We start from the raw sequence: 27,808 nt of genomic DNA, 5'->3' as shown, positions 1-27,808 counted from the left end.
CCGCCATCAGCTCCCGAACATTGATGTGCAGGGCTAACTGGGGTGCAGTCCACAGGCCCTGGGTATGGTGTCCGTTGAGATGGGCGCCCCAACCCAGAGATGAAGCGTCTGTGACCAGGTGCAGAGAGGGTTGTGGGGTGTGAAAAGGCATCCCCTCGCAGACCACATTGTGATCTAGCCACCAGGTGAGGGAGGTCAGGACCGAGTTCGGGACCGTGACCACCATGTTCAGGCTGTCCCGATGTGGACGGTATATTGATGACACCCAGGTCTGGAGTGGGCGAAGCCGAAGTCTGGCATGCCTGGTTACGTACGTGCAGGAAGCCATGTGACCCAGCAGGGTAAGGCACGACCTCACCGTGGTAGTTGGGAAGGCCTGGAGCCCTTGAATGAGGCTCGTGATGGTGCCAAAGCGGTTGTCTGGCAGGATGGCTTGTGCACGTCTGGAGTCTAGAACTGCGCCGATGAAATCTATTCTCTGGGTAGGTTCTAGAGTAGATTTGTCCTTGTTGAGTAGGATGCCCAACTCGTTGAATGTGTGCACTATTCTGTGGACGTGAGCTTGAACTTGCTCTTTGGTGCGACCGCGTACCAGCCAGTCGTCTAGGTACGGGAACACCTGTATCCCTTGCCGACGAAGGTACGCTGCCACGACAGCCATACATTTCGTGAACACTCTTGGGGCCGAGGATAGGCCGAAGGGAAGGACTGCAAATTGGTAGTGCACCATGTTTACCATGAATCGCAGGAAGCGTCTGTGAGGTGGGTAAATTGAGATGTGAAAGTATGCGTCTTTCATGTCGAGGGCGGCGAACCAGTCTCCAGGATCGAGGGAGGGGATAATGGCCCCCAAAGAGACCATGCGGAACTTCAACTTTACTACGAATTTGTTGAGTCCGCGCAAGTCCAAGATGGGCCGCAGGCCTCCTTTGGACTTGGGGATCAGGAAGTAACGGGAATAAAATCCCCTGCCCCTTAACTCTACTGGAACCTCCTCTATGGCCCCCATAGCAAGGAGCATGGAAACCTCCTGTATAAGAAGTTGCTCGTGAGAAGGGTCCCTGAAGAGGGACGGGGAAGGGGGGTGGGAGGGGGGAATAGAAGAAAACTGGATAGTGTATCCCCTCTCCACTGTGCGGAGGACCCAACGGTCCGAAGTTATAAGGGACCAAGCACGGTGGAAGTGGGAGAGACGATCCCGAAAGGAGGGGGCTGGATCCTGGGGGATGACTGGGGCGCCGTCCTCGACCGCACCTTCAAAAGTTCTGCCTGGGGCCTGAAGGTGGTCTAGGTGGCCCCTGGTTCTGGCCGGGTTGAGGGCCGGCCCACCTTCTTCTACCACCTCGCCCTCACCTCCGGGTCGAGTCCTGTCTCTGACGAGGCGGGGGGGGGGGGTAGAAGCGCTGAGGCTGCGGCCTAAATGGTCTGCGCTGAGGGCCCACAACATGCATCCCCAGGGAGCGCATGATTGTTCTCGAGTCCTTGAGGCTCTGCAGACGAGAGTCCGTCTTGTCCGAGAACAATCCATGTCCCTCTAAGGGCAGATCCTGTAGGGTTTGCTGCAGCTCCGGAGGCAAACCCGAAACCTGAAGCCAGGAGATCCTCCGCATAGCGATACCCGAAGCCAGGGTCCTCGCAGCTGAGTCTGCTATGTCCAAGGAGGCCTGCAAGGAGGTCCGAGCCACCTTCTTACCCTCCTCTACCATGGCTCCAAACTCTTCCCTGGACTCTTGGGGAATCAACTCCTTAAACTTCCCCATAGAGTTCCAGGAGTTAAAATTGTAACGGCTCAATAGCGCCTGTTGGTTCGCCGCTCTAAGTTGCAGCCCTCCGGCTGAGTAAACCTTACGGCCAAACAAATCGAGCCGCTTAGCCTCTTTTGATTTAGGCGCTGCAGCCTGCTGGCCGTGGCGCTCTCGTGCGTTCACTGATGCCACCACCAGTGAACACGGTTGGGGGTGGGTATACAAGTACCCGTAGTCCTTAGACGGGACAAAGTACTTCCTTTCCACCCCTCTCGCTGTGGGTGGGATAGAGGCAGGAGTTTGCCATATCGTATCCGCATTGGTTTGTATCGTGCGGATCAGGGGTAGCGCCACCCTCGATGGGGCATCCGCTCCTAGGATGTTCACGATAGGGTCCTGTACTTCCACTATCTCCTCCGCCTGCAGGTCCATATTACGGGCCATCCTACACAGGAGATCCTGGTGAGCCCGAAGATCTATCGGAGGGGGACCCGTACATGAAGTGCCCGCCACTGCCTCATCCGGAGAGGAGGAGGAAGACGCCTCCGGTGGTACTGGATCCAAGGGGGGGTCCTGATCCCCCTGCTCTTGGGCCGGAGCATCACCTGTACTCGGGTCTATGGTGTCAGGTGGCGTGGACACGGAAGCCTCCATGCCCCCTGGCGGAGGTCGAGAGATGGTGGATTCTGGGGCCCTTCTAACCGAGTGACCCGAGCGAGAGGTCGATGGTATTGGAGCCCCTTGCTCCTGGTGGTACGCCCACGGGGTCCAAAATGACCAGTGAGATGGTCCATGGGAGTGGTCCTCTGCCAACTCCTGCCAATGGCCCAAGTTCCGTTCCTCGGCTTGCCCTTGAGGGGGGTATGCCGATCTCGACAGGTCCTCCGAGGAGCGAGACACCGATCTTGACGGCCATGGCGGTGCCGAGAGAGATGAAACGATCCCCGTGTGCTGTGGTGCCGCACGGTACCGGTCCAGAGATGATCTATCTCTGCGCGGTGCCGGCGAACGGTGCCGGGACCGCGATCGGTGCCGATGACCTCGTCGGTGCCGGGAGCCGGATCTGGACCTCGACGAGGACCTGGAGTATGCCCGGTGCCGGGAGCGGCCTCTCGACGTCGAGCGTCGACCGTAGCGGTGCCGAGAACTACGTCTCGACGTTGATCGGTGCCGATGATCATATCGGTGCCGAGACGTAGAGCGGTGCCGTGAAGAAGATCTTGGCCGCGAGTACGACCGGTGCCGAGGCGATATTCGGTGCCGGGACTGCGAGCGGCGTGGGGACCTGCTTCGGGACCTGGATCGGTGCCGAGGTTCCAGCCCTTGCGATGGAGGGCGCATCAAGGCAGGTTTCCCCCTCGACTGGACCGGGCGAGTCAACGGTGCAGTCGGTGCTGGTGGTTGAGGCGGTGCCGGCTCCGTGAGAGCTATTAAGTCTCTCGCCGCCGCGAAGGTCTCTGGAGTCGACGGGAGGCACTGTATCACCGCCGGTCTCGGTGGAGACGCTATCTGCACCGGACTCAACGGCCTTGGAGCCGGAGTCGACGGTGCTGGAGGCACCTGTTTCCGGTGCTCCACCGGCGGACGCGTCTCTACCCCCGGCACTGGGGGAGCCGGCGTCTTCGGCACGGATGTTCCCGTCTTATGGGCTTTTTTATGCCCCGGGGATAATGACCGGCGCCGAGGCACTGCTTGCGGTGCCGACGAGGTCCGGTGCCGGGGAGGCTTGTCTGACGCCACTCGCGTGGTCGTCATAGCCGGTGCCACCGGGGCACTGCGCACCGAGGTGCTAGGTGCCGGGGCCTGACTTGTAGATGGAGCGTCCGGACTAAGTGCCGCCTCCATCAGGAGTTGCCGGAGCCGAAAGTCCCGCTCCTTCTTGGTCCTTGGTCTGAAGGCCTTACAGATCTTGCACTTATCTGTTTGATGGGACTCTCCCAGGCACTCCAGACAGGAGTCGTGCGGGTCGCTCGTGGGCATAGGCTTAGCGCAGGAGGCGCACTGCTTGAAGCCGGGAGCGTTGGGCATGAGCCCGGCCCCGCGGCCAGGGGAGAAAGGGGGAGACGACCCCCTTAATCCCCTGAACTACTTAGAACAACTAAAACAACTTTTAAACTATTTAACTATTTAACTATAAACACTAGAACTATAACTATAACTATCACTGTGATACAACAAACTAAGCTAGGGAGAGTGGAGAACAGCTAAGCAGCGCTCCACAGTTCCAACGACCGTCAGGGGCGGTAAGAAGGAACTGAGGGGGCGCCGGGTCAGCTGGGGTATATATTCAGCGCCATGAAGGCGCCACTCTAGGGGGCTCCACAGCCGACCCGCCGGTGTTGCTAGGGTAGAAAATCTTCCGACGATCGTGCACGCAGCGCGCACACACCTAATGGAATGGATATGAGCAAGCACTCGAAGAAGAAACAGCAGTACCTTGTGTAACCAGTCTGCAGACCAAGCAAGAGAGCAACAACCTTCAAGTCACCACAAAGCTGCCACTGATGTTGGTCATAGTTTATGCACCTCAAAAGTTGTTTCATGTTGTCATAGGTTTCCTTCATATGGACTGCATGACCAACTGGAATTGATGGCAAAACATTGCCATTATGCAGTAAAACAGCTTTAAGATGAATCAATGAACAGTCTCCACTCATCTGGATCATGAACGATGTTGAGGGCTGCCATCACACCATCGATGTTGTTGCAGGCTACAAGATCACCTTCCAAGAAGAAGAATGGGACAAGATCCTTTTGACGGTCACGGAACATGGAAACCCTAACATCACCTGCCAGGAGATTCCACTGCTGTAGTCTGGAGCCCAACAGCTCTGCCTTACTCTTGGGTAGTTCCAAATCCCTGACAAGGTCATTCAGTTCACCTTGTGTTATGAGGTGTGGTTCAGAGGAGGAGGATGGGAGAAAATGTGGGTCCTGTGACATTGATGGTTCAGGACTAGAAGTTTCATCCTCTTCCTCTTCCTCGTCTGACTCAAATGAGAATGATTCTAGTGCATCAGGAACCGGCAGTCCTTCTCCGTGGGGTACTGGGCGTATAGCTGATGGAATGTTTGGATAATGCACAGTCCACTTTTTCTTCTTTGATACACCTTTCCCAACTGGAGGCACCATGCAGAAGTAACAATTGCTGGTATGATCTGTTGGCTCTCTGCAAATCATTGGCACTGCAAAAGGCATAGATTTCCTTTTCCTGTTCAACCACTGGTGAAGATTTGTTGCACAAATGTTGCAGCATATGTGTGGGGCCCACCTCTTGTACTGATCTCCAATTTTGCAGCCAAAATAAAGGTGATAGGCTTTCTTAACCACAGTAGTTATACTGCGCTTTTGTGATGCAAAAGTCACTTCACCACAAACATAGCAGAAGTTATCTGCACTGTTCACACAAGTACGAGGCATCTCTGCTCACTTTGGCTAAACAGAAATGTGTCCCTTTGCAAAATCAAACACTGACAAATAAGAGAGCACCACACTGTATGATTTCTAGAGCTGATCTAGGGCAATTTGTTCAGCAGAGTGATGTAAGCTTCGTTATGATTGCATCATCCATGACTTCTAGGAATAACATGATGCAATTCATATCATGTGTGACGCAATACAAGCTTCAGATTGCATCATTCATTGTTTTGCCTAAAAAGCAAGTACTGACCAAACCCAGTCATAGATTTATTCATAGATCAAGTCAAAGATGTATTTTAGTCATTTCTGGTTTAAATTGAGATCCCTTCCCTTTATAACTCACTTATCCTCCGCCATTCCCAAGTCAAGGGTCATATATACTGACCCAATAGCATATCTTGAAAACTAGAGCCAATCAACAATTTTAAGCATCATTTTCGTTCTCAGTGACCTAGAATTAGTAAAGTTTGACTACATTTATTTCAGAAGCATTTTGGCTGTAGAGCAGTGTATTCATCCTTTGTAATCTGTCCTAGTTTCCATTTTTTATATGACTCCTTTTTTATTTTTTAGATCATGCAAGATCTCGTGGTTAAGCCAAGGTGGTCTTTTGCCACATTTTCTATCTTTCCTAATCAGCGGAATACCTACCTTGCCTTCTACCTTTCCTTAGAATTGCAAACTCTATGATTTCATGATCACTTTCAGCTAAGCTACCTTCTACATTCAAATTCTCAATGAGTTCCTCCCTATTTGTTAAAATCAAGTCTAGAACAGCTTCCCCCTAGTAGCTTTTTCAACCTTCTGAAATAAAAAGTTGTCTGCAATGCAGTCCAAGAATTCGTTGGATAGTCTGTGCCCTGCTGTGTTATTTTCCCAACGTATATTTGGATAGTTGAAGTCCCCCATCACCACCAAATCGTGGGCTTTGGATGATTTTGTTAGTTGTTTAAAAAAAGCCTCATCTATCTCTTCCACCTGGTTAGGTGGCCTGTAGTAGACTCCTAGCATGACATCACCCTTGTTTTTTACCCCTTTTAGCCTAACCCAGAGACACTCAACACTTCCGTCTCCTATGTCCATCTCCACCTCAGTCCAAGTGTGTACATTTTTAATATATAAGGGAACACCTCCTCCCTTTTTCCTGTCTGTCCTTCCTGAGCAAGCTGTACCCATCCACACCAACATTCCAATCATGTGTATTATCCCACCAAGTTTCAGTGATGCCAACAATGTCATAGTTGTATTTATTTATTATTTATTTGTTAAGCGAATCCAATTTCCCCATAAGAATTAATGTAAATGAGGGGGTTAGATTCCAGGGAAATTTTTTTCACCAGACAAAAGACTATATTATATATATATATATACACACACACACACACACACACACACACAGAGTATAAGTTTTAAACAAACAATTTAATACTGGTACACAGTGATGATGATTGTGAAGCTTGGTTGCGGTGGAGGAGTCAGAGGATGGGATATTTCCCAGGGAATACCTTACTGCTAAATGAATTAGCAATTGACTGAGCCCTCAAGGGTTAACTCTCACAACACTCTACAAGGCAGCAGGAAAGGAGGGAGGGCAGACAGAGACACACACCGTGTGTGTGAGAGAAAGCATGCACATTTCCCCTTTTAAGTAGCTGACCGCAGGCTTAAGTACACTGCCTTGTTAATTAAATCAGCTTGCTGAGACCTGAGACCGGCAGCTACTGCCTAGAAGCTCCCTCCATCCATCTGTGTCCCCCCTGCTCTATGGAAAATGGGGTAAGCGGAGTGCAGGAGCAGGGGGGAGGAGGAGACACCCTGACATTAGCCCTCCTTTCCCCCCCTCCGGCCAGGAAGCAGAAGTCTCTGGGAGCAGCTCCAAGGCAGAGGGCAAGAGCAGCACATGGCAGTGGGGGGAGGGACAGCTGCTGCACAGGGAACTTAGGGGAGTGGGGAGCGGATAGGGGGGCTGCTGGTCCACCCTGGGTCCAACCACCCACCAGCTAGCTGCAATGGGCTGCTCTTCCTGCAAGCAGTGGACAAAACTGGCGGCTGCCAAACGACTAGAAGGGAGCATTTCACAACTTTAAACGAGCATGTTCCCTAATTGATCAGCAACTTAACATCGAAACAACGTTAACCGGGACGATTTTAAGTGAGGAGTTCCTGTACCATGAGTGTGTGAAAGAAAATGTACTCAGTTAGGGTCTCACCTTCGCCATCTGGACTGCATTGGGGAACTCATTCAGACAAGAAATGGGGATCAGGTCGTGTTTGGTACCAGTTCGAGTCCTGCCACAAACCAAAAAAAGAAGAGAACAAATGATAAAGGGAAATGCAAACAACATCTCTGGCTTAAGGCAACTCCTGCCGCACCTCCAGACCTCTTCTTATGGAGGGAATATTGTTCTTGCATAATATTCTGGTCCAGCGACTAAAGGGTTAATTAGATCCCAAAAGGGTTGTACATGTGCTATGCTAGAGTCTATGTAACTAGTGCCTAATGTCACGGGAAGATGGACACTGTTTAGGGTTCCTGTAGCCCAGTGCTTGGTATTAATTGAGCTGAAAGAAAACAGAGCTGGTTAGGTGGCTACGTGGATCTCCATCACTCCTTAGAGACCTTTTTTGCTTTAATAACAGTTAAGTATATTGCAAAGGAAATCCAGGTGCTGCTTCAACACAGAAGGGAATATTTTGGGACAACAATGGGATTCAAAACCATTACTCCCATACGCAAAACTAACTGCACTAGCCCTAAGGTCATCCTCATAGGTCAGGCAGCATAACTCCCTTCTATCTGGCTTTGGCTGGCCTGCCAACAGCATGCCAGAGTCCCATTAGGAAGGGGCATAGAACCCTCTTCCAACTAGCCACCAGCACTTTCCTATGTGTGTGTCTGTGCTCAATGAAAATATTCCCTGGTACAGCTCAGAGGGCTTTTAGATTCCCCCCTTTTTATGTAAGATTTCTGCTTATCCTTTCACTGTTTCCGTATCTACAGTGGGACAGACACATCAGAAATTCTCTTCTTCCTGACCCCTCCCCACTCCTGGCTGCCCTGCAGCCCTCAGCTTCCTGAGGGTGACAGCTGGGAGAAGCTGGGAGTAAAGAAATATGAACGCTCAAAGATGAGCCAGAAGGAAAAGAGGCTTCCCCAGTCAGGGCTTTCCCTGCAACTATCCCTGGGACAATGACATTAGGTCACAAAATCCACACAGAAAGACTTCCTGGTAAGGTGGGAGACAGAGCATGGTACATGTGTTTCCATGCTGGGTGCTGTTACCTCAGCAGCAGGTGCAAGTTGTCGTGCCTCTCAATCTGCTCATACTTCACAGAAAGGATCAGGTAGCCCAAGGTTGTGTCATTGGAGTAAAAGTTCTGATGCTCCTAAAAACAGGAAGTCAGAGAAGCTCATTCTCCCAAGGTACCACCAGATAATACCTATGCTATTGTCAGTCTCCCATAGTCCCTGAGAAGATACCCCTTCACCATTGGGTGTCTTTCCCACCATCCTCATCATCTGATGCTCACACGTTGATCTGGATAGGCTGTGAACATGATAGAGATTTTCAGGACATTCCTGGAGCATAGCTATTCCTGGAGCATAGCTTCCTCCTTCCCAGGTCCCCTTTGAGGACAGAACCTGGGCTGCACAGCACCAAAAGCAGAGGCCTCTAACACTTTGATCTGAAGGAGTAACTCCGTTGTGAGTATGCTGCAAGCTCTTACTGTTGCTGGTGCTGGTGCTATCCACTACAGGAGTTATGGTCACTGTGAAGATTTCTTGACCCCAAGCTCACTAATACATGTTTCAGCAGTGAACCAAGGAGATCTGTTGGGCTGATCAGAAGAAGGGAGTGCTTAGTGTACAGTGACTCAGTAGTACTGCACTTCAGATGCTTGCTACAGTTGTGCAATACTCCACTCTTGCACATTTTGCAAACTCATTGGGACTATGAATCTCTGCTATACCAGACCAGTCATCCCACATGAGAAGAGGGGAAAGCTCTTACTGCTGCTTGGAGGCGGGTAAGAGTCATATCAGGCTAGCAGTGTCATCTACAGCTAAGCCAAAGATCAGATCCAGCATGTATCTAGCTATGTGGGTGGCTCTGGAAAAACTCTCTGGTTACTCTAACAGATATGGGGTTAACGGTGGCATACCCAGCACTTCGAAAGACTCTCAAGATAATAAATTTCAGTCTCCAGAATCAGATTCAGAACAACATCTCCTTTCATTCAGACAAGAAGCCTCTGGTGCGGGGTCTGTATACTAATATCATTCCTACACTGGCCTTGTCTCTGGTCTCACACACCAGATGAATTTGACTTCTGCCTCAATGAGGCCTCTTCTGCAGTGGAGACCAGATGCACACATTTCCCCCCGTCTGTGGGCTTGTATTGCAAGGGGTAGTCTGTTGAAATAAGCTGAGCCAACTCTGGTTTAGGCACCTGGTCTCCAGAACCGATCATGGTTTTGTTGACAACTGATTATGAGGTGGTCAGCATGATCATGAGATCCACCTGGTGACGCCCAGTACCCCAGAGGAGCCAGTTCAGGTAGAGCCTGTGGGACAGCTAATAAATGCCCATGCTTTGAACCTCACCTGGAGGCTGGTCTCTGCTTCCATGTGTTCCCATACCTGTCATAGCTGGAAATGGCAAGATCAAGGAGTACTTGGCCCCAATCCTGTGTAATACATTGTCTTAGTGCATGCGATTATCGCTCTCACTCTCTCGCTATAACAACTTGTTACTGAGAGCTACTAAAGTTTGTCCTTTAGCTCATCTGGCAGGCCTTCTCCATTTTGTGCTGAAGGGCCTGGGTTTGATCCCCACGTCCAGCTGAGTGTCTGTATGTGGTGGTCACCATGATTCATTACATTTGTTTCCCTTCCATCTCCCAAGGTCTATCTGTGTCCAAAAGTCTCAGCAAAAGATCCCCTTTATATTCATCAGATCTGAGACCTCTTTCTTTTCTAGCACACTGGACACTACACAAGGCGCAAAGGGGCACCCCTGACGTAGCTCTGACTCTAAGTAGCACATTGCTGGGTGTGTAGTGGGACACATCTTATTTAATTATTTTTGGCACTGGGGAGGTGTGGGATCTGGGGGGGAGGAGGTGAGGTCACCCCAAAATCCCTCAGGAGGCCCTTGGGATACAGTTTAGCCATGGAGTGGAATGAGAGGCCATGGGGTTCCCCCTTACCTTCCCCAAGAAGTGCTTGCGGTACAGCTTGGCCGTGGGGTCGCACTCTAGCTTCACTTTACTGCTGCAGGGGGAAGGCAGGTCATGCAGAGCTGAGGTCGATCTGGGGAGGCCATGGCAGGTTCCTTCAATCCAATAGCCCCCAAACTGGGGTAGGATAATGAGGGGGTATGGCCACCCTTTCCGTAACACCTGTCCCAAGAGACAGAGGCATTGCTTTGTGAGATCAATAACATTACTGAGGTGGAGGAAGAGACTGAGCAGAGCAGAGCCAGCTGTGACTCACCTCATGGATGCTGGGGTATGGGATATACTCCTCTTCTCTCTGAAATCACAAGGGACCAGAGACATGAGGGAGCCTTTATAGTACCATCTTCACTTGGTGACCCAGGCTGCGTGTCCTCCACCGCCACTCCTCCCCATCCAACCCTACTTCTTTAGAGTATCTAGGTTAGGGTGCATTTCATAACACACAAAAACTTCAGCAAATAAACTCCAGGGGCCAGATTCCACTCCCCCACCCCAGCTGCACATGGCACAGTCAGGCAAAAACAAAGTAACCAAACTGTGAGCCAGATTGAGGCAAATTAAGCCATGTGTGGCCTGACAGCCTTAGTCCCTTGTCCCATGCCAAGAAGAGTGTTGGAGTGGTGCCATGTTGCTGCATAAAGGGACAGCATGCAGGGACACCTGGGGATGGGGGACAGTGTTTATGCAAGTAGGGTAAAGCTGAGTGCACTGGTATCATTCCTGCATCCTGGGAGCAGGAGGGGTGTCACTTAAACCAGCCTGCAGATGGTCAAAGCTACACTCCAGGGTGTAGTTGAGGCTCCAAGGGTGCTCTGTGAGGTGGAGAGCCATTTGGAGAGCCTGCAATCCCTGATTAGAAGAGGTGACCAGCTCCCAGATAAGGCAGTTCTACCCCTGCTCTCTGAACAGCACTATTACCAAATGAGTGATTATGCTGACACTAAGGGGGCTCTGTGCCATGGAACAGTAGAGGTAGGTGCCTGCCAGATGCCCATTCTCACAATGCTAGGCACACTGAACTTTCTCCCCATCTTTCCTCCGACACCATAAAACAGGGCCCCAGTGCAGTGAGGCTCCATTTTCTGACAGTGAGGGTGGCTGATGCACAACTGCAGGGGCTGCTGAGGCTGTGTAAGAGGATTGGGGGAGAACCCTATGTCGATCCACTTTAATGTTCTTCTAGCCCCCTCCCTTTAATCACGCTTGCCATTGACACGCCCCTCTGTCCTACACACATCCCGCCCACCTTGCTTCCTTGTGGGTTATTTTGTTAGCTCACCAGGTTAGAGCACCAGAGCAGAGACAATAGAAAAAGGGAGAGAGAAAGGTCAGAATTTGAAAAAATGGGACCCAGTTCTTTGTTGGCCAATTAGGTGAGAGTCATGGACTTATTAGGAGGAGCTAGTCAGATTTCAGGTTGACCAGGTGGCACTCACCCTAAGCCCTTACAGGTTCTGGACTCACAATGCTTACTGAAAGATATGTGACTCAGTATAAGTTTCTCTTATAAATGTTATTAAAACTTAAACTAAAATAAAAGCAAGGAAACATCTCACCAGAGCTACTCTATAATTAATAATACGAAAGCGACTGATTGAATCTGCTTGGATTTTGAGAACCCTGATAAAAACACAAAGACTTGAGTTACAAATACAAGACTCCTCACCCCTCAAGAAGGCTGAGGAAGGGCAAGCTGCAAGTAGGAACACTTTATTTGTCATTCTCAATAATATATGAGGCACCAAAGACCTAACCTGACCTTGAGCGGAGTTGGGAGAGAACATCTTTGCTCATCCAGACGACTCCCCTGGAAACACAGAGACAAAGATAGTAAAACCTCACATAGCAGCATGTCTGTTTTCTCTCCCCACTGCCTCACACCCCATGCCCCAGGTGGTGTATTTGAGGAGATCCTTCAATGCTCCCCCTCTAATCCACTGCTTTTGGAGATGTTGTGGGGGAGGTGTGACATTATATGATTAAAATATGACCATGTAGATCATTGTTGCTACCACAATTATACAATTGCAACAAATCTTATACAAATTATGCCGTGTAAGGTGTCAATGGAAAAGTTATTGTTCGCTGAATATGATTATCCTGTTTGTATGCGTGCATCATTTTTGTATCTGAAGTTATGTACCAGTCTTTCAAATGTGTTTACTCCTGGGATAACAGCCAAGTTTGCATCCAGTCTGGCCAGCTGTGACGGAGTAAGGAGTTGGGAATATTAACCTGGTAATGTTGCATGGGAGTTTTACTAGTTTACTGTCTGCATTAATGACTTCACTGAGGGATGATACTTGATGGCCAGCACTTAACCTGAGCCCAGGAGGGGGTTGGGGCCAGGTGACACATTCTGCCTGAGAAACTAAACAAAGGCTGGAGGAGGAGCCAGGGTGTGTGGCTGGGTGAGACTGCTGGAGGGAGTTTTAGTTTGGAGCTGGCTGGAGAGACGGGGGAGGCCCAGAACCTGGGTCTGGGCTCCCCACCCCCCAAGATGGACCTGACTGAGGGGTCCTGTTTTCTGTACCTACAAGCTCTGTTTTAGACTGTGTTCCTGTTGTCTAATAAACCTTCTGTTTTACTGGCTGGCTGAGAGTCACGGTGAATCGCAGGAAGTGGGGGATGAGGGCCCTGACTCCCCTACACTCCGTGACACCAGCACATTGTGAAAGGACGATTCAAGTTGGTGGCCCATCAAAGAACACTTAGCTCTCAGAATGGATATAGAAGAAGCTCGTCTCCACCCCATGGCCCTTCCTGAGTATGGTTTAGCCAGAATATGGGTAATGTATCCTGCTATCGAAGCATACAAGGGTATGTGACCCTGGACTCCATCTTAAGAACAGAAGAACATAAGATCAGACTGGGTCAGACCACAGGTCCATCTAGCCCAGTATCCTGTCTACCGACAGTGGCCAATGCCAGGTGCCCCAGAGGGAGTGAAACTAACAGGTAATGATCAAGTGATCTTTCTCCTGCCGTCCATCTCCACCCTCTGACAAACAGAATCTAGGGACACCATTCTTTACCCATCCTGGCTAATAGCCATTAATGGACTTAACCTCCATGAATTTATCCAGTTCTCTTTTAAACGCTGTTATAGTCCTAGCCTTCACAACCTCCTCAGGTAAGGAGTTCCACAAGTTGACTGCGCCGTGTGAAGAAGAACTTCCTTTTATTTGTTTTAAACCTGCTGCCTATTCATTTCATTTGGTGACCTCTAGTTCTTGTATTATGGGAATAAGTAAATAACTTTTCCTTATCTACTTTCTCCACATCACTCATGATTTTATATACCTCTATCATATCCCCCCTTAGTCTCCTCTTTTCCAAGCTGATCTCTTTTCCAAGCTGATCTCCTCTTTTCCAATCTTGTACCAGTACTTTTCCATAAACTAAGACTGAGAGCTTTTCCCTCCCCTGGGAGAAAGTATAAAAGGCCCTGGAAGAATCTCCATTTTGCCTCTTTCCTGCTCTGATCTCTGGACTATGGACTTAACCTAACAGGAGCATTACAAGCAATGGACTGAGGACCTTCCAATCTTTTGGCAGTTACTGGTGACTGTACAAGACAGCAGTTTATTCCATCACTGCTTCAGGGCTGATACATATAAGAACTTTGCAATGAGTGTATTTCATTCTTTTAACCATTTTAACTCTCTCCTCTTTCTTTTCTTTTATAAATAAGAAGGTATTAGATACTAAAGGAATGGCAATAGCGTGATTATTGGGTAAGATCTGAGTTGGATATTGACCAAGCTGTGTTGCTGATCTCTTGGGATCTTTCTGACTTCTTGTTAACCAGTTTGGTGAAACAGAAGTTTACTTTTGTTACTGGCTTGGTATATCTTATGGGTGAATAACCACCAGTTTGGGGTGGACACCTTATTTCTCAGCAGTTTGTCCTGAATCTGGCATCCTCAGCTGTAACCCACTGGGGTACAGTTACAGGAGGATCGCAGGGAAGACTGTAGGTGGAGAGAAGGGTGATATGGGGAGAAAAAGTTGATAGTTGCCTGCCAAAAGGCCAGAAATTTGGGGTTAAAACTAACACAACCCCAACTTCCATCCCACAGAATGTAGCACTTCTGGTCAGAGAGCAGAGAGATGTGCTCCCAGCCAGCATCTCTCACCTCTAACTCTCCAATCCCTCCACCTGCCTTTCTGCCCACTCCAAACAAGTGGGAAAGGGGGAAAAGAAAGTCAAAGAATGGAGTTCAAAACTTACATTCCTTTCTTACTTCCCCCTTCCCCACAAAACTTTGGCAGGGTGGCATCCCTTTGATGCAGAGACTGCCTCAGACTTTACAGCAGTGAAGAGTGAGCCCTGAAATGCTGATTCTCTCAGTTGAGATAAGCAGCCAAAATTTGCTTTGCGGATTGAGGCTCAGAGACTTTAAGTTCAGAAGGGAACATTGTGATCATCTAGTCTGACCTCCTGCACATTGTAGGCCAGAGAACCTCTCTCCCTCACTGGGACAAGAACTGTCTTTTCCTCATGAAATGGACAGTCCATCTTACTCCCTTCCAGGTCATGGAATTAATCCATGTTCTACAGATAACAGACACAATTGTTAGTTGAATATCTCACACACACATACAAGGAGCCAGAAGTAGACAATCCCAACATGGAGGTGAACTTCACATTTAAATCAGGCTCATAAACAGTTAAGTAAGCCCTCAGAGTGGATCTCCAACTATCCCTGTTTTCCCCTCGCTTCCTGTATAAAAAAAGATGTAGCAGATAAAATCAAGCTCACACAATTCTCAGGATTGAGACAAAATATAACACTGGAAGTCAGGAGAGAAAAAAGAAAGTCTGCTGTAGCATTGAATGGCCACATAGTAGCACCAGAGAGACATCAGTAACAGCAATGATAATGAATGACATTTCTCCAGCTCATGTCCAATAGAGCCATACATAAATAGTTTCTTGTAGCACCCCCAAAGTTCTGGTGCTGTACAGACATATAGAAAAGCACAGACCCTGCCCCAAAACTCCCACAATCTAAAAAGGCAAACAGAAAAAAGGAAAGAGTGCACCAAAGTGCCGAAGGTGATGAACAACACAACTTGATAATGTAGATGTTTCTGGGATAGGCCTGATTTTCCTTCTCTCTAGCCATCATTAGCTGGCTAATTTCTTCTAGACATCACAGAAGAAGGACTTTAGGAAGGACTTGACCATGGACAAGAGAGTGGCTTTGAGAATGAGCTCCAGGAGGGTGCTCATGTACAAGGAGCAGTGTGGAAGAAGACATTGAGATGGTTGTGGGAGAAGCAGACAAATGGGATGCTGATGTTGGCATCATTGCAGATGGGGTGAAGGTGGCAGATGAGAAGGGAGGGCAAGGTTATGCAGGCTCTTGAAAAGAAGGCTCATCTCATTTTGGTGACTGAAATCAGATTTACTTGATTTTTACTCCTGTTAGCCCTGCAGAGCCAGCACAGCTCAGAGACCATGAGCTGAAGTTTATCCTACCTGTGCATTAGCCATGGAATTGGCTACTAAGTTCCACCTGTGCAAACTCATTGAAGACAGTGGAGTCACACAGTGGAGTCATGGCAGGGTATTCTGGCAGTGATGATGTTTGAAATGGAAAAAAGCCTAGCTTCATTCTCAGATCCCAGAGGGAATTTTCAGTTAAAACAACATCATTTTACCTGTAAATTGAGCAGATCTAATGGGGTGTGGCCAAATTAATTTCCATCCAGAGAATTACACTGAGATGACTTGGGGAGGTTTAGGTTGGATATTAGGAAAAACTTTTTCACTAGCAGGGTGGTGAAGCACTGGAATGGGTTGTGGTGGAATCTCCTTCCTTAGAGGTTTTTAAGGTCAGGCTTGACAAAGCCCTGGCTGGGATGATTTAGTTGGGAATTGGTCCTGCTTTGAGCAGGGGGTTGGACTAGATGACCTCCTGAGGTCCCTTCCAACCCTGATATTCTATGATTCTATGACATTAAGACTGTAACTGCACTCAATGATCAGGAAATGCCAAAGTTGAGGTTGGACATGCACTCTTAGCACTTGGGAATATGCACTCTTACCCCAGTGCCCACATATTACATTACATGCTTTAGTTACATATTCACATGCTATTTTTCATATAATATCATATACTACACTATTTTGGTACAGTCTCAGGTACAATTTATAATATTTTGATTTCCTGTTTAATTGCACTAATTTAATTATCATAACACTCCAATTTATCTTTATAAACTTCGGCTCAAGTTGTCTGCTGATGGAAACAGACTTGGCTCCATTGATTTCAGTGGCACTGCGCCCAATTACATCTAGAAAAACTTTGGTCTTTACACTTTTTATTGATAGTTTCCTTCTCTCTACTGTATATATTGTAATAACAGTCAGCCATAGCCATAAATTTCCTTTTTAACCACCAGTAGAGCTGCTTGAAATATTTTTTTAAATTGAAAAAAAATGATGAAATTAGTTTTGTTTTGAAGGGTTTCAAATGAACCCATTTTCCATTTTTTTTAAAGTTTATCTTCTGTTGTTTTGCTTTCTTTCCCTGTTAATTTTTTTTTTTAAATTCACTGTTGGATTTTCAACAGTGCCTACATCCCTCACTTGTGCTCCCTAAATCTCTTGGGTGCTTTTGAAAATCCAAACTTCAATTTTCAAAAACTAATTGGGGAAAAAGGAAAAGAGAAAAGAAAGGGAAAAAACAAAAAATGAAAAATAGTAAATGAAATTTTTTTTTTAAATCATAAAAAAGATATAGTGAAAACTCAAAAAAAAAATAAAACAATTTTGCTATATATATTAATTTTAAAAAGGTAATTTTTCTATAAAAAAAGCTGTGTATTCAAAAAATTTTGACCAGCTCTATCCAGCAGCATAGCCTTCCTTAGTGCAATTCTGGGGATGAGGCAGTTAGCTACAATGCTAATTTAGTTACACACACATGCACAGTAGTCTTCATTACATGCAACAAAGAAGCTAATTTAGCTGCAAAATCAGGTGCCTTATATATGCAAGCAAATTCTCACCAGCTTTCTGTGTGGTTATGCACAATCTCTGGCACATAAGTGGATGAAATCCCCTTCATAAGAAGGGCTGCACCCTAGGCAGCCATTAATGTGCTAAGGTGTTCTCCTCCTACAGAGTTTAGGAGGCACTTGAGCTAGGCAAAGAGCTCTGCATGTCCTTCCAACACAGAGTTGCATAAGACCTTCACTCATGTACAGCATGTCCTTCCATAGCTATGAGAAAATCTTCTGCAAAGTGTACTGTGCCATTTTCAAATCTTTTCTCCCCACTCTGGCTGAAGGGGGAATTAAAGCTGTTCTCCCATATCCCCGGCAAGTGCTCTAACCACTGGGATGAAAGTTATAAGGTGGGGAGCTGTCACCTCCACCTCCAGCCACTTTGTGTGGCAGAAGGCAGGCCCAGTTGTGGACTGCTAACAGAGCTAGGCTCCTAAATCCAGGCTGCCAGGAGGCACTTGAGAGGGGTGGGACTTAGGACACACCCTTCTCTTTGGCACCTCCATTTGGCTAGCTTATGCAGTTCCCCGCCTAGGGCACTGGCATTTGTGAACAGGGCCGGCTCCAGGCACCAACCCACCAAGCTTGTGCTTGGGGCGGCACCTGGAGGGGGGCGGTGCGGTGCTCCGGCCCCCGGGGAGAGCGGGGCCACGGCCAGGCTCACCGCCCTCCCCCCGGCGCTCTGGCCGCCCTCCCCCCCGGCGCCCTCCCCCTGGCTGCCGGGGGGAGAGCGGCGAGCCCTGGCTGGGGCTCGCCGCCCTCCCCCCTGCACTCTCCCCCCGGGGCTCCGGCCGCCCTCCCCCCCCCGCCACCGCAGGGGGGGGGGGGGGGCAGGGGCGGCCGGCGGCTTTTTTGCCTGGGGCGGCAAAAAAGCCAGAGCCGGCCCTGTTTGTGAATCACATTCTGAGGTGTCTCTCTCCATGAATTGAAGAGGTGCCTGTGACGTTGTGCAGTCTATATGGTTTTATAAAAACATGATAATAAGTGAATATAATGTAACTGGGATAGTTTTAGAAAAAATATGGTAATAAGTGAATATAACGTAACTGGGATATGCTTCATGCAAAAGGTCTCTTGTAAGGTATCATTACAAAGCTCATAATCTACTGAGTGTGATCATCCTATTTGTAGAAATGTACCACTCTTGTATGTAAAACTAGAAATATAAAACATAACTTTGAGGGCCTATTGTAATTATGTAAAGTGTGGGCCATTAAGGATGGTTTGGAATCTTGATGACTCCCATTGTCTGCAGATGGCTGTTTTACCTGTGAGTCTTCCTGTATATGTGTGTGCTGGCAAGTGAGTAATGAAGTCTTGCAGTGACGTGATCATGTCACCTGAACTGGAATCCATCTTTAACCTGATGCTTTTCCAGTGAGGGGGGGTGGAAACCCAGAGGGACAAAGGGTTCCCGCCTTATGCAAAAGATATATAAAGGGGTGGAAGAGAACAAGGGAGAGAGGAGCCATCATGAAGAATCCCCTAGTTATCACCTGAGCTGCAACAAGAGCTGTACCAGGGGAAAGAATTGTGCCCAGGCCTGGAAGGTGTCCAGGCTGAGAAAAAACTTACTGAAGCATCTCTGAGGGTGAGATTATCTGTATTCGGTTTGATTAGGCATAGATTTGCGCATTTTATTTTCTTTTGCTTGGTGACTTACTTTGTTCTGTCTGTTACTACTTGGAACCACTTAAATCCTACTGTCTGTATTTAATAAAATCACTTTTTATTTAGTAATTTACTCAGAGTATGTATTAATACCTGGGGGAGCAAACAATTGTGCATATCTCTCTATCAGTGTTATAGAGGGCGAACAATTTATGAGTTTGCCCTGTATAAGCTTTATGCAGGGTAAAACGGATTTATCTGGGTTTAGACCCCATTGGGAGTTGGGCATCTGAGTGCTAGAGACAAATACACTTCTGTAAGCTGTTTTCGGGTAAACTTGCAGCTTTGGGACAAGTGATTCAGACACCCTGGGTCTGTGCTGCAGCAGACGGGAGTGTCTGGCTCAGCAAGACAGGGTGCTGGAGTCCTGAGCTGGCAGGGAAAACAGGAGCAGGGGTAGTCTTTTGCACATCAGGTGGCAGCTCCCAAGGGGGTTTCTGTGATCCAACCCGTCACAGTGAATCACATTCTGAGGTGCCTCTCTCTCTCCATGAATTGAAGAGGTGCCTAAAGGCTTGTCTACACATACAGAACCACTGCAGTGCATCTGGTGAAGATGCTCAACGCTGACGGGCATATGCCAATGGGAACTCTCTTCCGTCGGCCTAATAAAACCATCTCCATAAAAGGTGATAGCTATGTCAGCAGAAGTTCTCCTGCCAACATAGTGCTGTCCACACCAGTGCTTATGTCGGTGCAACTTATGTCGCTCAGGGGTGCAGCTTATTCACACCCCTGAGTGACATAAATTATGACATAAATTATGCCGACATAAGCTGTAGTGTATACATAGCCATAGGCACTTTTGTCACTAAAACTTTTGTTTTAGTTTTGTGAAAAAACACCCCCCGAACAACAAAAGTTTTAGCAATGAAAAGCACCGGTGTGGACAGCACTTCGGCGGCAGGAGCTGCATTCCCATCGACAAAGCTACTTCCCCTCATTGGGGGTGTTTTTATTTAAAGAGTTGCCACACAGCGCACCTTACAAGGGCACAACTGCGCCATTATAAGGTGTGCTGTGTAGACATAGCCTAACTCAGGCTTTGTGAATCACAATGTTGTTCCTATGATTTTCTAAATGCCTAAAAGTTAGGCATTACAACGCTTAGCCCTGGTCTACACTACAAACTTATGTCAGTATAACTACGTCGCTCAGGGATGTAGATTTTCCACACCTCTGAGCGATGTAGTTATACCAACTGAACTTCCAGTGTAGACAGCGCTATGTTAATGGGAGGGCTTCTCCTGTCAACATAGCTACTGCCTCTCAGGGAGGTGGAGTACCTACGCCAGTGGGAAAGCTTCTCCCATCAGCATAGGTAGCGTTATCATTAAGGGCTTGTCTACATTACCTGCTAGCTCGACGGACAACGATTGATCCAGCAGGGGTCGATTTATCGCATTTAGTCTAGACGCGATAAATTGACTGCAGAGCGCTCTCCTGTACTCCACCAGGGCGAGAGGCGCAGGCGGAGTCATTAGGAGAGTGTCAGCTGTCGACTTACCACACTGAAGACACTGCGGTAAGTAGATCTAAGTACGTCAACTTCAGCTGCGTTATTCACATAGCTGAAGTTGCGTAACTTAGATCGATCCCCTCCCAGTGTAGACCTAGGGTGACCAGACAGCAAATGTGAAAAATCGGGACAGGGGTTGGGGGGTAATAGGCGCCTGTATAAGAAAAAGTCTCAAAAATCGGGACTGTCCCTATAAAATCGGGACATCTGGTCACCCTATGTAGACCAGGCCTAAGTGATATAATGGCACAGCTGCACTGCTGCAAGTGTAGACAAGCCCTTAGAGTTACAATGCCTATGTCCCTTTTTGGATCCAGGCCACTATCAACAATGCTGCATAATACACTATTATTACTTAATATAGCTCAATACTTTGCACCTGGAAACATCATAAATATTACGTCAGTTTATGGGACAATTAGTTTCCAATTTAACTTGTACTTTTCCATTTAGAAAAGGGCTGATAGCTGAAGGTCAGATTTTGCCACCTTTACTCGCACTGAATCATTCCTTACTCTGCAAATAATCCCACTAACACTGTTCACAGAGTAAAGTGCTACTCGTCATGCACGAAGGTGGCAGAACCTGCCCCTTACAGCTTAGAGGTGTATACATATAAATACTGCACACAACTTCTCACTCACTAAGGGCTAGCATGTACCTTTAATTACAGCCCTGAGTATGGGGTGGCACATAGATGCAGGAGAAGCACTGGGAAGAGAAGCACAATTCTTCTCTGAATTCCCCTCTTCTGTTGGAGCAGGGAGTTATTTATTATACTGTGTTTCAGGGTACAGCATCTTCTCCCTTACGGCCTAGCCAGCTCTGTTGCCTAGGCAATTAGATTGTAAGTGCTTTCGGGCAGGGTCTGTCTTTTTGTTCTGTAAACCACAGCACCCAGCACATTGGGGTCGTGGTTTACAACTGGGGCTCCTAGGTACCATGGTAACACAAATAACAACATATGTGGAGGCGGAGCCACCCAGTCCCTTCCCCTCCCCTACTTGCAGGGAGTGTACTGGAAGTGCAACCCCTGCTCCCCCTGATAATGCTGCACCAGCTAAGCAGTAATCATTACTATTCACAACCATCAAGTAAAGCAGTTTCCCAAGGGACATCCTTCTAATACAGCCACCCTGATAGTCTATCTCAATTAAGTACCCTTAAAAATCACCCTTAAAAATATATAAAGGGCAGAATTAAGGTTTCACATTAACTTTGGCATTTTCTGACATTTGAATGCTGAACTCTGCACCCTTAATGTTCTCTAAGGGACATATATTTGCATTTAAATTAACTGTGGGTGTACCCCCAGATTGTTTGAGCCCCTGAACCTGAGGGAGGCGACAGTGAAGCCACACTACCAGAGAGTCAAAGGGGGCTGGGTAGAGCCAGGAGAGCCAAGACTAGGAGAGCAGACCATGCTGGCCAGGATTGAAGGGCACAAGTGAAGATGCTGTGAAGGTGCAGGGACAGGACAGGAATAGGAGCTGACAATTATCAGTTACCAGAAATTAAGGATCCCAAAGTTTGATTGAATAACTGCTCCTCACCTGCATTTTTTCAATCATTTCAAACAAATCCACAGTCTGTGAAGAGAAAAGGATGACATAGAAAGAGATCTGACATTTCTATGAGAGAGAATGTCATCTGCAGTAACACCAGCTATGACAAAAATAATAAGGGTCCTCATGCTTCAGGGCAGAAATTATTCATCTGCTGAAGTCAGGAAGGAATCCCTCTCCCTACATGGATGGCACAGTATTGAACAACTGGCCAGGTGCATTGTTTTCACCTTGCACTGTTAAAGGCAGAATAGCAGCCGGATCTGGTATTGGATGAGCCAGGATTCTGGACTAGATGGACCATTAGTTGCATCTGAGTGGCCAAGATAATGGCCTGCTCTGTTATGTCAAGAGATGGGAATTAAACTAGATGGACCAGTTTTTAGGGCACTCACTGAGAAATACATATCTGTGCCCACAATACACACACACCCACTGTTCTAATGCACATTGCCTGCCTCTCTCCCCTGTTCTCAGATGCTCTAGGTATATTCCCATTCTGGACAGGGAGGATGCAGCTCCTTACCTTGTTGTGAACAGCAGAGGTAAGTGCAGTCTGGGGGTCCTGGACAGGAGAGTCTAGGATGTCACTGATGCAGCGCTCCACTTCATCAGATCTCCTGAAGGGAGACAATTGCCATTAACCCTTATAGCATCCAGGATGCCAATACTCATATACAGTCTCTCCAGTGGTTCTCCCTGCCACTGGATCCCTCTCTGCCCACCTGTACCAGCTCCCTGACAATTCCCTTCCCTGTGGATACACATGCTCGGCCAAACCACTTCTGTGCTCCAGGCTCCTGATTCAATGGCTGGGTTGCAGCGACAAGACGGGTAGGTCCTAGATGGAACAAATGCTGGGAAGCGGGAAGGGGAGGGGGGGTTTCCAACAGGGGGGACAGGACCCAGGACTAGCCTCTGAACTATTAAAAACTGTCAGGCTCCCAGGAATCAGCCGCCTTGAGACTGCTCAGTATCTGAAGAGCTAAAAGCCCTTGGAGTCACTGAAACCAGAACCTAAAGACAGACCCACTTGCTACAGCCTTGCTGCCAGACCCAGGGATGGGAATATGCCCGAGCCAGGGCAAGGAAAGAAGAAAAGCAGTGGTCAGAACTATCACTGCTAAGGGGGTGAGCAGAACAGAGCAGAGGAGGGGTTGCTGCCTTGTAAAGTTGCCAACTGTCACAAATTTATCATAATTTTGGCCCCTGCTACAGGCCATCTTGTGATGACGTGAAAAGCTGCAGCCGTCATGCAATCTGGGGGAAGAAAACTCAAACAGCAACCCTAACGATGTCTAGCTGTCTAGGGGAAGCTGTATTACACTGCAAGCTCAGCTGACAGCATCGATAAGATTTAGCCCCAGCACTCTTACTAGCAGCTGTTAGCATTTCTGTGCCATTCACAATACTTATTAAAGGCCAAAGTTGGAGAGGGAGAGAACTATTATTTCATAGGTAACAGAGGCTGCACAGTCAGAGCTGGGAATAGAAGCCAGGTCTCTAATGTAACAGTGTCCACTTTGTCATACAACCTTGCAGAAAAGACATGCAAAAGTAAGTAGTTCTATAACTCATGCTAACACAGTGTGGCTCTGTGTCCCCCTCTAGTAGGTAAACCACACAGAGGTTTAGGACTCTCCTGATATTTCCAAGCTAAGAGCTCTGTAAAAGGTTCATGCTTTAACATCAGTGGTCCCAGGTTCATAGCCCACAGATGACCCAAATAGGGGTGGTGTTTGTTGTTACATTTCTCTACACTGTCTGTAACCACCAGGGCACAAGCAGCTTTGAGGGCCAAGAATCCTGATGCCCCACATTCTACTGCTGTCTCATGAGTACTGGTGCAACCCACTGGCAATGTGCATTTGGTGTCTGACTCTGTGGGCTGATCCACATAGAGGGTAATGGCATGTTTCCCCCATTAGTTACTCCTACAGTTGAAGTAGACGAGATCTGTGTTGTGCATCTGAAGGTTGAAACCCTGCTAATGACAGATATGGGAGTAAAACAGTATAAAAGTTAGTCTAAGGAGCCTGGAGTAATTGTTGGCATGTCTATATGCAAACCACTGTAGTTAATTTGAATGTTGTACTAATATTCATTTTATTTTTTATTTTTTTGTACTTGGTTAATAGGTTTAAGAACAGGGCCAGGCAAACAGAGTGCATCTGAGACTGACAGCACAGTGCGGCGGATTTACATTGTGTGTCCAGAGAGCAGATGACTCTGCCTGTGTAAGCTCCAAAGGAGATCAGAATTTCATTTAATAAACTCATCTCTCCAGAAAGAAGCCTCATTCTCAAAGGTGCAAGATTACTGCTTTTGCGGGACTGAATGCCTCAGTCATTTGTAATGCCGTATAGACTCAGCATCTTCCACCTGCAGATCACCAGTTTGAATCTTTCCCTGCTCAACAAGGATTAAAAGTTGTTCCCATCTAATGGATCTTCAGTGGCCCCTCTATGAGATGAGTCTGGCTGAGTCCCAGTTCCAAACTCACCACATCACAAACTCACCACCATGCTTTGCACTCAATTGCAAGCTCTTGGGGCCAGGGACTGTCCCTTACTGTGCAAATGGAAAATGCATGGCACAATCAGACCCCTGTTTTGGTTGGATCCTCTAGTAAGAGTTCCTTCAGCAAAATCACCTACCTTACTATACATCTGCCAGGGCTGGCAACAAGACAAACACATTGCGGGTGGGCAGGGGGAATTAAAAAAAATCAGAAGACAGGACAAAAATGGGACTTAAACTTTTAAAACAAATTTCATGATTTTTGGGAGACTGACTCATGAATTATGAGCTTTGGGGCTTGGCAGTACTGCAGGCCCACAAGGAAGGACCGTTTCTCTGCATATGCGTTTGTAGGAGATTAAAAAAACTTCTACCCCCAACGAGCGGCTCTCCTGCCAACAAAGTGCTGTTCACCCCGGCGCTTGTCCTCGGCAAAACTTTGTCTTTTGGGGGCAGGGTGTGTTTTTTTAACACCTCTGAAAGACAAAACTTTTGTCATTCAATTGCCAGTGTAAGCCGCAAGTTCTTCTATCAAGGAAGAACAAAGTGTCCCAGGCCAAACAAAATTACAAAGGAAACTGGGCTGGAAAGAGAAGTAGCAGAGGGACAGGGGAGGACACTCAATGCTATATTAAAACTTACTGAGAACTGTTTAAATTCATGCCACTTTTTAAAGAGATATTTCTTTATGCAGAAATGTTTCTTAACCATACAGCTGTACTACCTTTAAACAGAAAAACAGGAACCCATCCCTGGAATTATTCTCACTATCTACTGCTTACATTTTAAAATAGAAAAGTAGCTAGGCAATCCTGACCTGCAGCATGCACTGCTATTCCAATCCTTCAATCTCCACACTCAGCCCTGAAATCCTGTGGAAGACCCTTTACAACCCTCTCAGCTATCCATCTCCACATATACTCTGCCAGTGCTTCTCCATCCTGAAAATAAAACCTGCACATCCACTTTGACAGATGTCACAAGCCTTTTAATTCCCCTTCCACAGGCATTCGTAGGAGTGATTTGTTGTTCTCTGGAAGGGAAAGTGTCCAAATCCTCATGAAACTATTCTCATAGGGGCTCATGGTTGAAGGGTGCATGTGGCTATCTTGAAGGCTCATCATGGGCTTAGGAGTCCAGCCCAGGAGCAGAAACAACACTATGTGACTTCAGGGACTAGTCAAATAGCCATGAATAGCAAATTACAGATGACTCAATGTAATAGCCATGGCCAATAGTTGGCAAGTGACCCTCTTAAGCTGAAGTATGTTCATGGGAACCGTTCCCTGAAACATTTAGAAGAATCACCGAATTCATAAGAATTCGAATCTGTCTGCAGGTAATTCACAGCTAGAAAATAGGTCTGAAGAAATCAAATAAAATGTTTGCTGAGGAACATTTGTCTTGACCTGCAGCAGCCCCTGCTATTCCAGTCCTGGGCCTCTCTCCAGTGCCCAGCTCTGCCAATCATGCTCTTTGGGGTTTTGGTGATCACATCCTAATCACAACACCAGAGCATGTAGTAGCTGGAGCTTTGCATTTCACATCACTGCATCACAGATTGATTCCTGAACTCCAAAGGAAAGAGAGCAAGACAGAGGTAGAGAAGTGAGAGTGAGCAGCTGCCACTGATAAGGCTAACACTCTTGCTCAGTGGTTCTCAACATATTTACCACTGTAGGCCACATATGTGGCCCACAATGTGTTATGTGGGCTGCATCCAGTACTATCTGTATGGCCCTGAGGATGTGACATGGGCCGCAGCTCTGTGCTGATTGGCCCGCAAGCGACCCATGGTCCGCAGGTTGAGAACTACTGTGTCCTCATTCTTTGTTTAGGATTTCCTCTAAATGCCTCTGCCTCCTTTTGTCTCTGGAACAGACAGAAAAGGCATATTGGGTCACCTAGCAAACTGCCCAAGCTCTCACTTCAAGCTCTATCAGTCATTTGGTCCACAGCTATGGTCCATGCCTTGCAAGCACACCAGGTGTTACACTTTAAAGTTTGAGAATAGGTTGAGATCGTTTCGGCCCCAACTGTTTGTTCTGAAAGGAGAAGTCCTGAGGAAAATGCACCCGTCCTCAAACACCCATCGCCATCTCCAGAAACATCAGAACTGGGGAACTGCGTCTCCTTCTAAGGGGAGGGAGGGAGGAGGGAAGAAATTGAAGTCTCAGCCTTTGAAGAAGAGCTCATCCTGAAGAAAACAATCAGTCACTCCCCCACCCCAGCCCACAGGCCAGGGAAAGCCTTCTCTCTGCTGGAGAAAGGAGAGGAGATTGTCCCAATATCAGAAGGATGGAGATGAGGCTGCAGTGATGGAGCAGAGATGCATATGTGAATTTCCCTGGAGGTTTCCCTCTCTAGTTTTAACCCACTCCCACAGCTTCGCCAGGGTTCTGGCAGGAAGAGGCTGCATAATGCAAGGTCTGTGAGAGGGAGCCAGGGGCTGGTACAGGTACATACCCTCCATAGGCTCCGAAGGTGAAACTGCGCTTCCGAGAAAACATTCTCTACTCTTCTCCCTGCTGATGGTGGATTCCTTGCTCTCCTGCTTGCCAGCTTCCTCTCCTCTCGTCTCGTCATGCAGCAGGGTATAGACTCACCTCCCTGTCTCTGGAGGGCACAGGCTCCCTCCTCTGCCCCCCAAACCCCAACCCCCATCTGCTTCTCTTTCCCGAGACACACTTCAAATGAGCAAAAGGAAAGAGCTGCTCACAGCTAGGGCCAGGCATGAGCCACATGAGGGCAGGAAGCTCCCAGGGAGACGCTGCGGGACACCCTGTGAGCAGCAGAGAGTGAGAGCGTCGCAGAGAGAGACTGAGAAACAGGAGGCAGGGAGAGAGCAGAAATTAATGTGAGACTGTTCCTTTTCCATGGCTTGGAGAGCTCAGCTCTCCCCGCACATCCTCTCCTGCCAGGCTGTTGAGATGAGGACCTCCAGGAAGGGGAATCTTAGGTGGGAGTAACAGAGGGACCTGATGATTGGCTGAGGAATTTCAGGGGTTCCCAGAATTTTCTGCCAGTGGGTAAAGTGGCAGCAGAACCTGAGAGGGGAAGAAGAGTCCCCTATTTCCCTCCCCTCCTCTAATGTAGGGTATTTCCC

General features: G+C 47.8%; 1 protein-coding gene across 4 annotated transcripts in view; it reads right to left on the bottom strand.

Moving 5' to 3' along the window:
- Nucleotides 1–22,791, bottom strand: part of LOC128843988 (rap1 GTPase-activating protein 1-like) — a 72,784-nt gene extending 49,993 nt beyond the window's left edge. For all 4 annotated transcript variants that reach the window (XM_054041207.1, XM_054041196.1, XM_054041225.1 and 1 more), the window contains exons 1-7: nt 22,709–22,791; nt 22,171–22,206; nt 12,167–12,214; nt 10,664–10,702; nt 10,378–10,569; nt 8,449–8,552; nt 7,376–7,454 (exon numbers count right to left, since the gene is read on the bottom strand). In XM_054041207.1, coding sequence (XP_053897182.1) covers nt 7,376–7,454; nt 8,449–8,552; nt 10,378–10,569; nt 10,664–10,702; nt 12,167–12,214; nt 22,171–22,188 — 480 coding nt within the window. In that variant the 5' untranslated portion in view covers nt 22,189–22,206; nt 22,709–22,791. The remainder of the gene's footprint in view (nt 1–7,375; nt 7,455–8,448; nt 8,553–10,377; nt 10,570–10,663; nt 10,703–12,166; nt 12,215–22,170; nt 22,207–22,708) is intronic.
- Between the last annotated feature and the right edge of the window lie 5,017 nt (nt 22,792–27,808).

The sequence above is a fragment of the Malaclemys terrapin genome, chromosome 1, assembly GCF_027887155.1.
Source record: "Malaclemys terrapin pileata isolate rMalTer1 chromosome 1, rMalTer1.hap1, whole genome shotgun sequence".
Classification (NCBI taxonomy): Eukaryota; Metazoa; Chordata; order Testudines; family Emydidae; genus Malaclemys; species Malaclemys terrapin.
The sequence above is the reverse complement of the archived record's forward strand: the minus strand, read 5'-3'. Positions and strand labels throughout refer to the sequence as shown.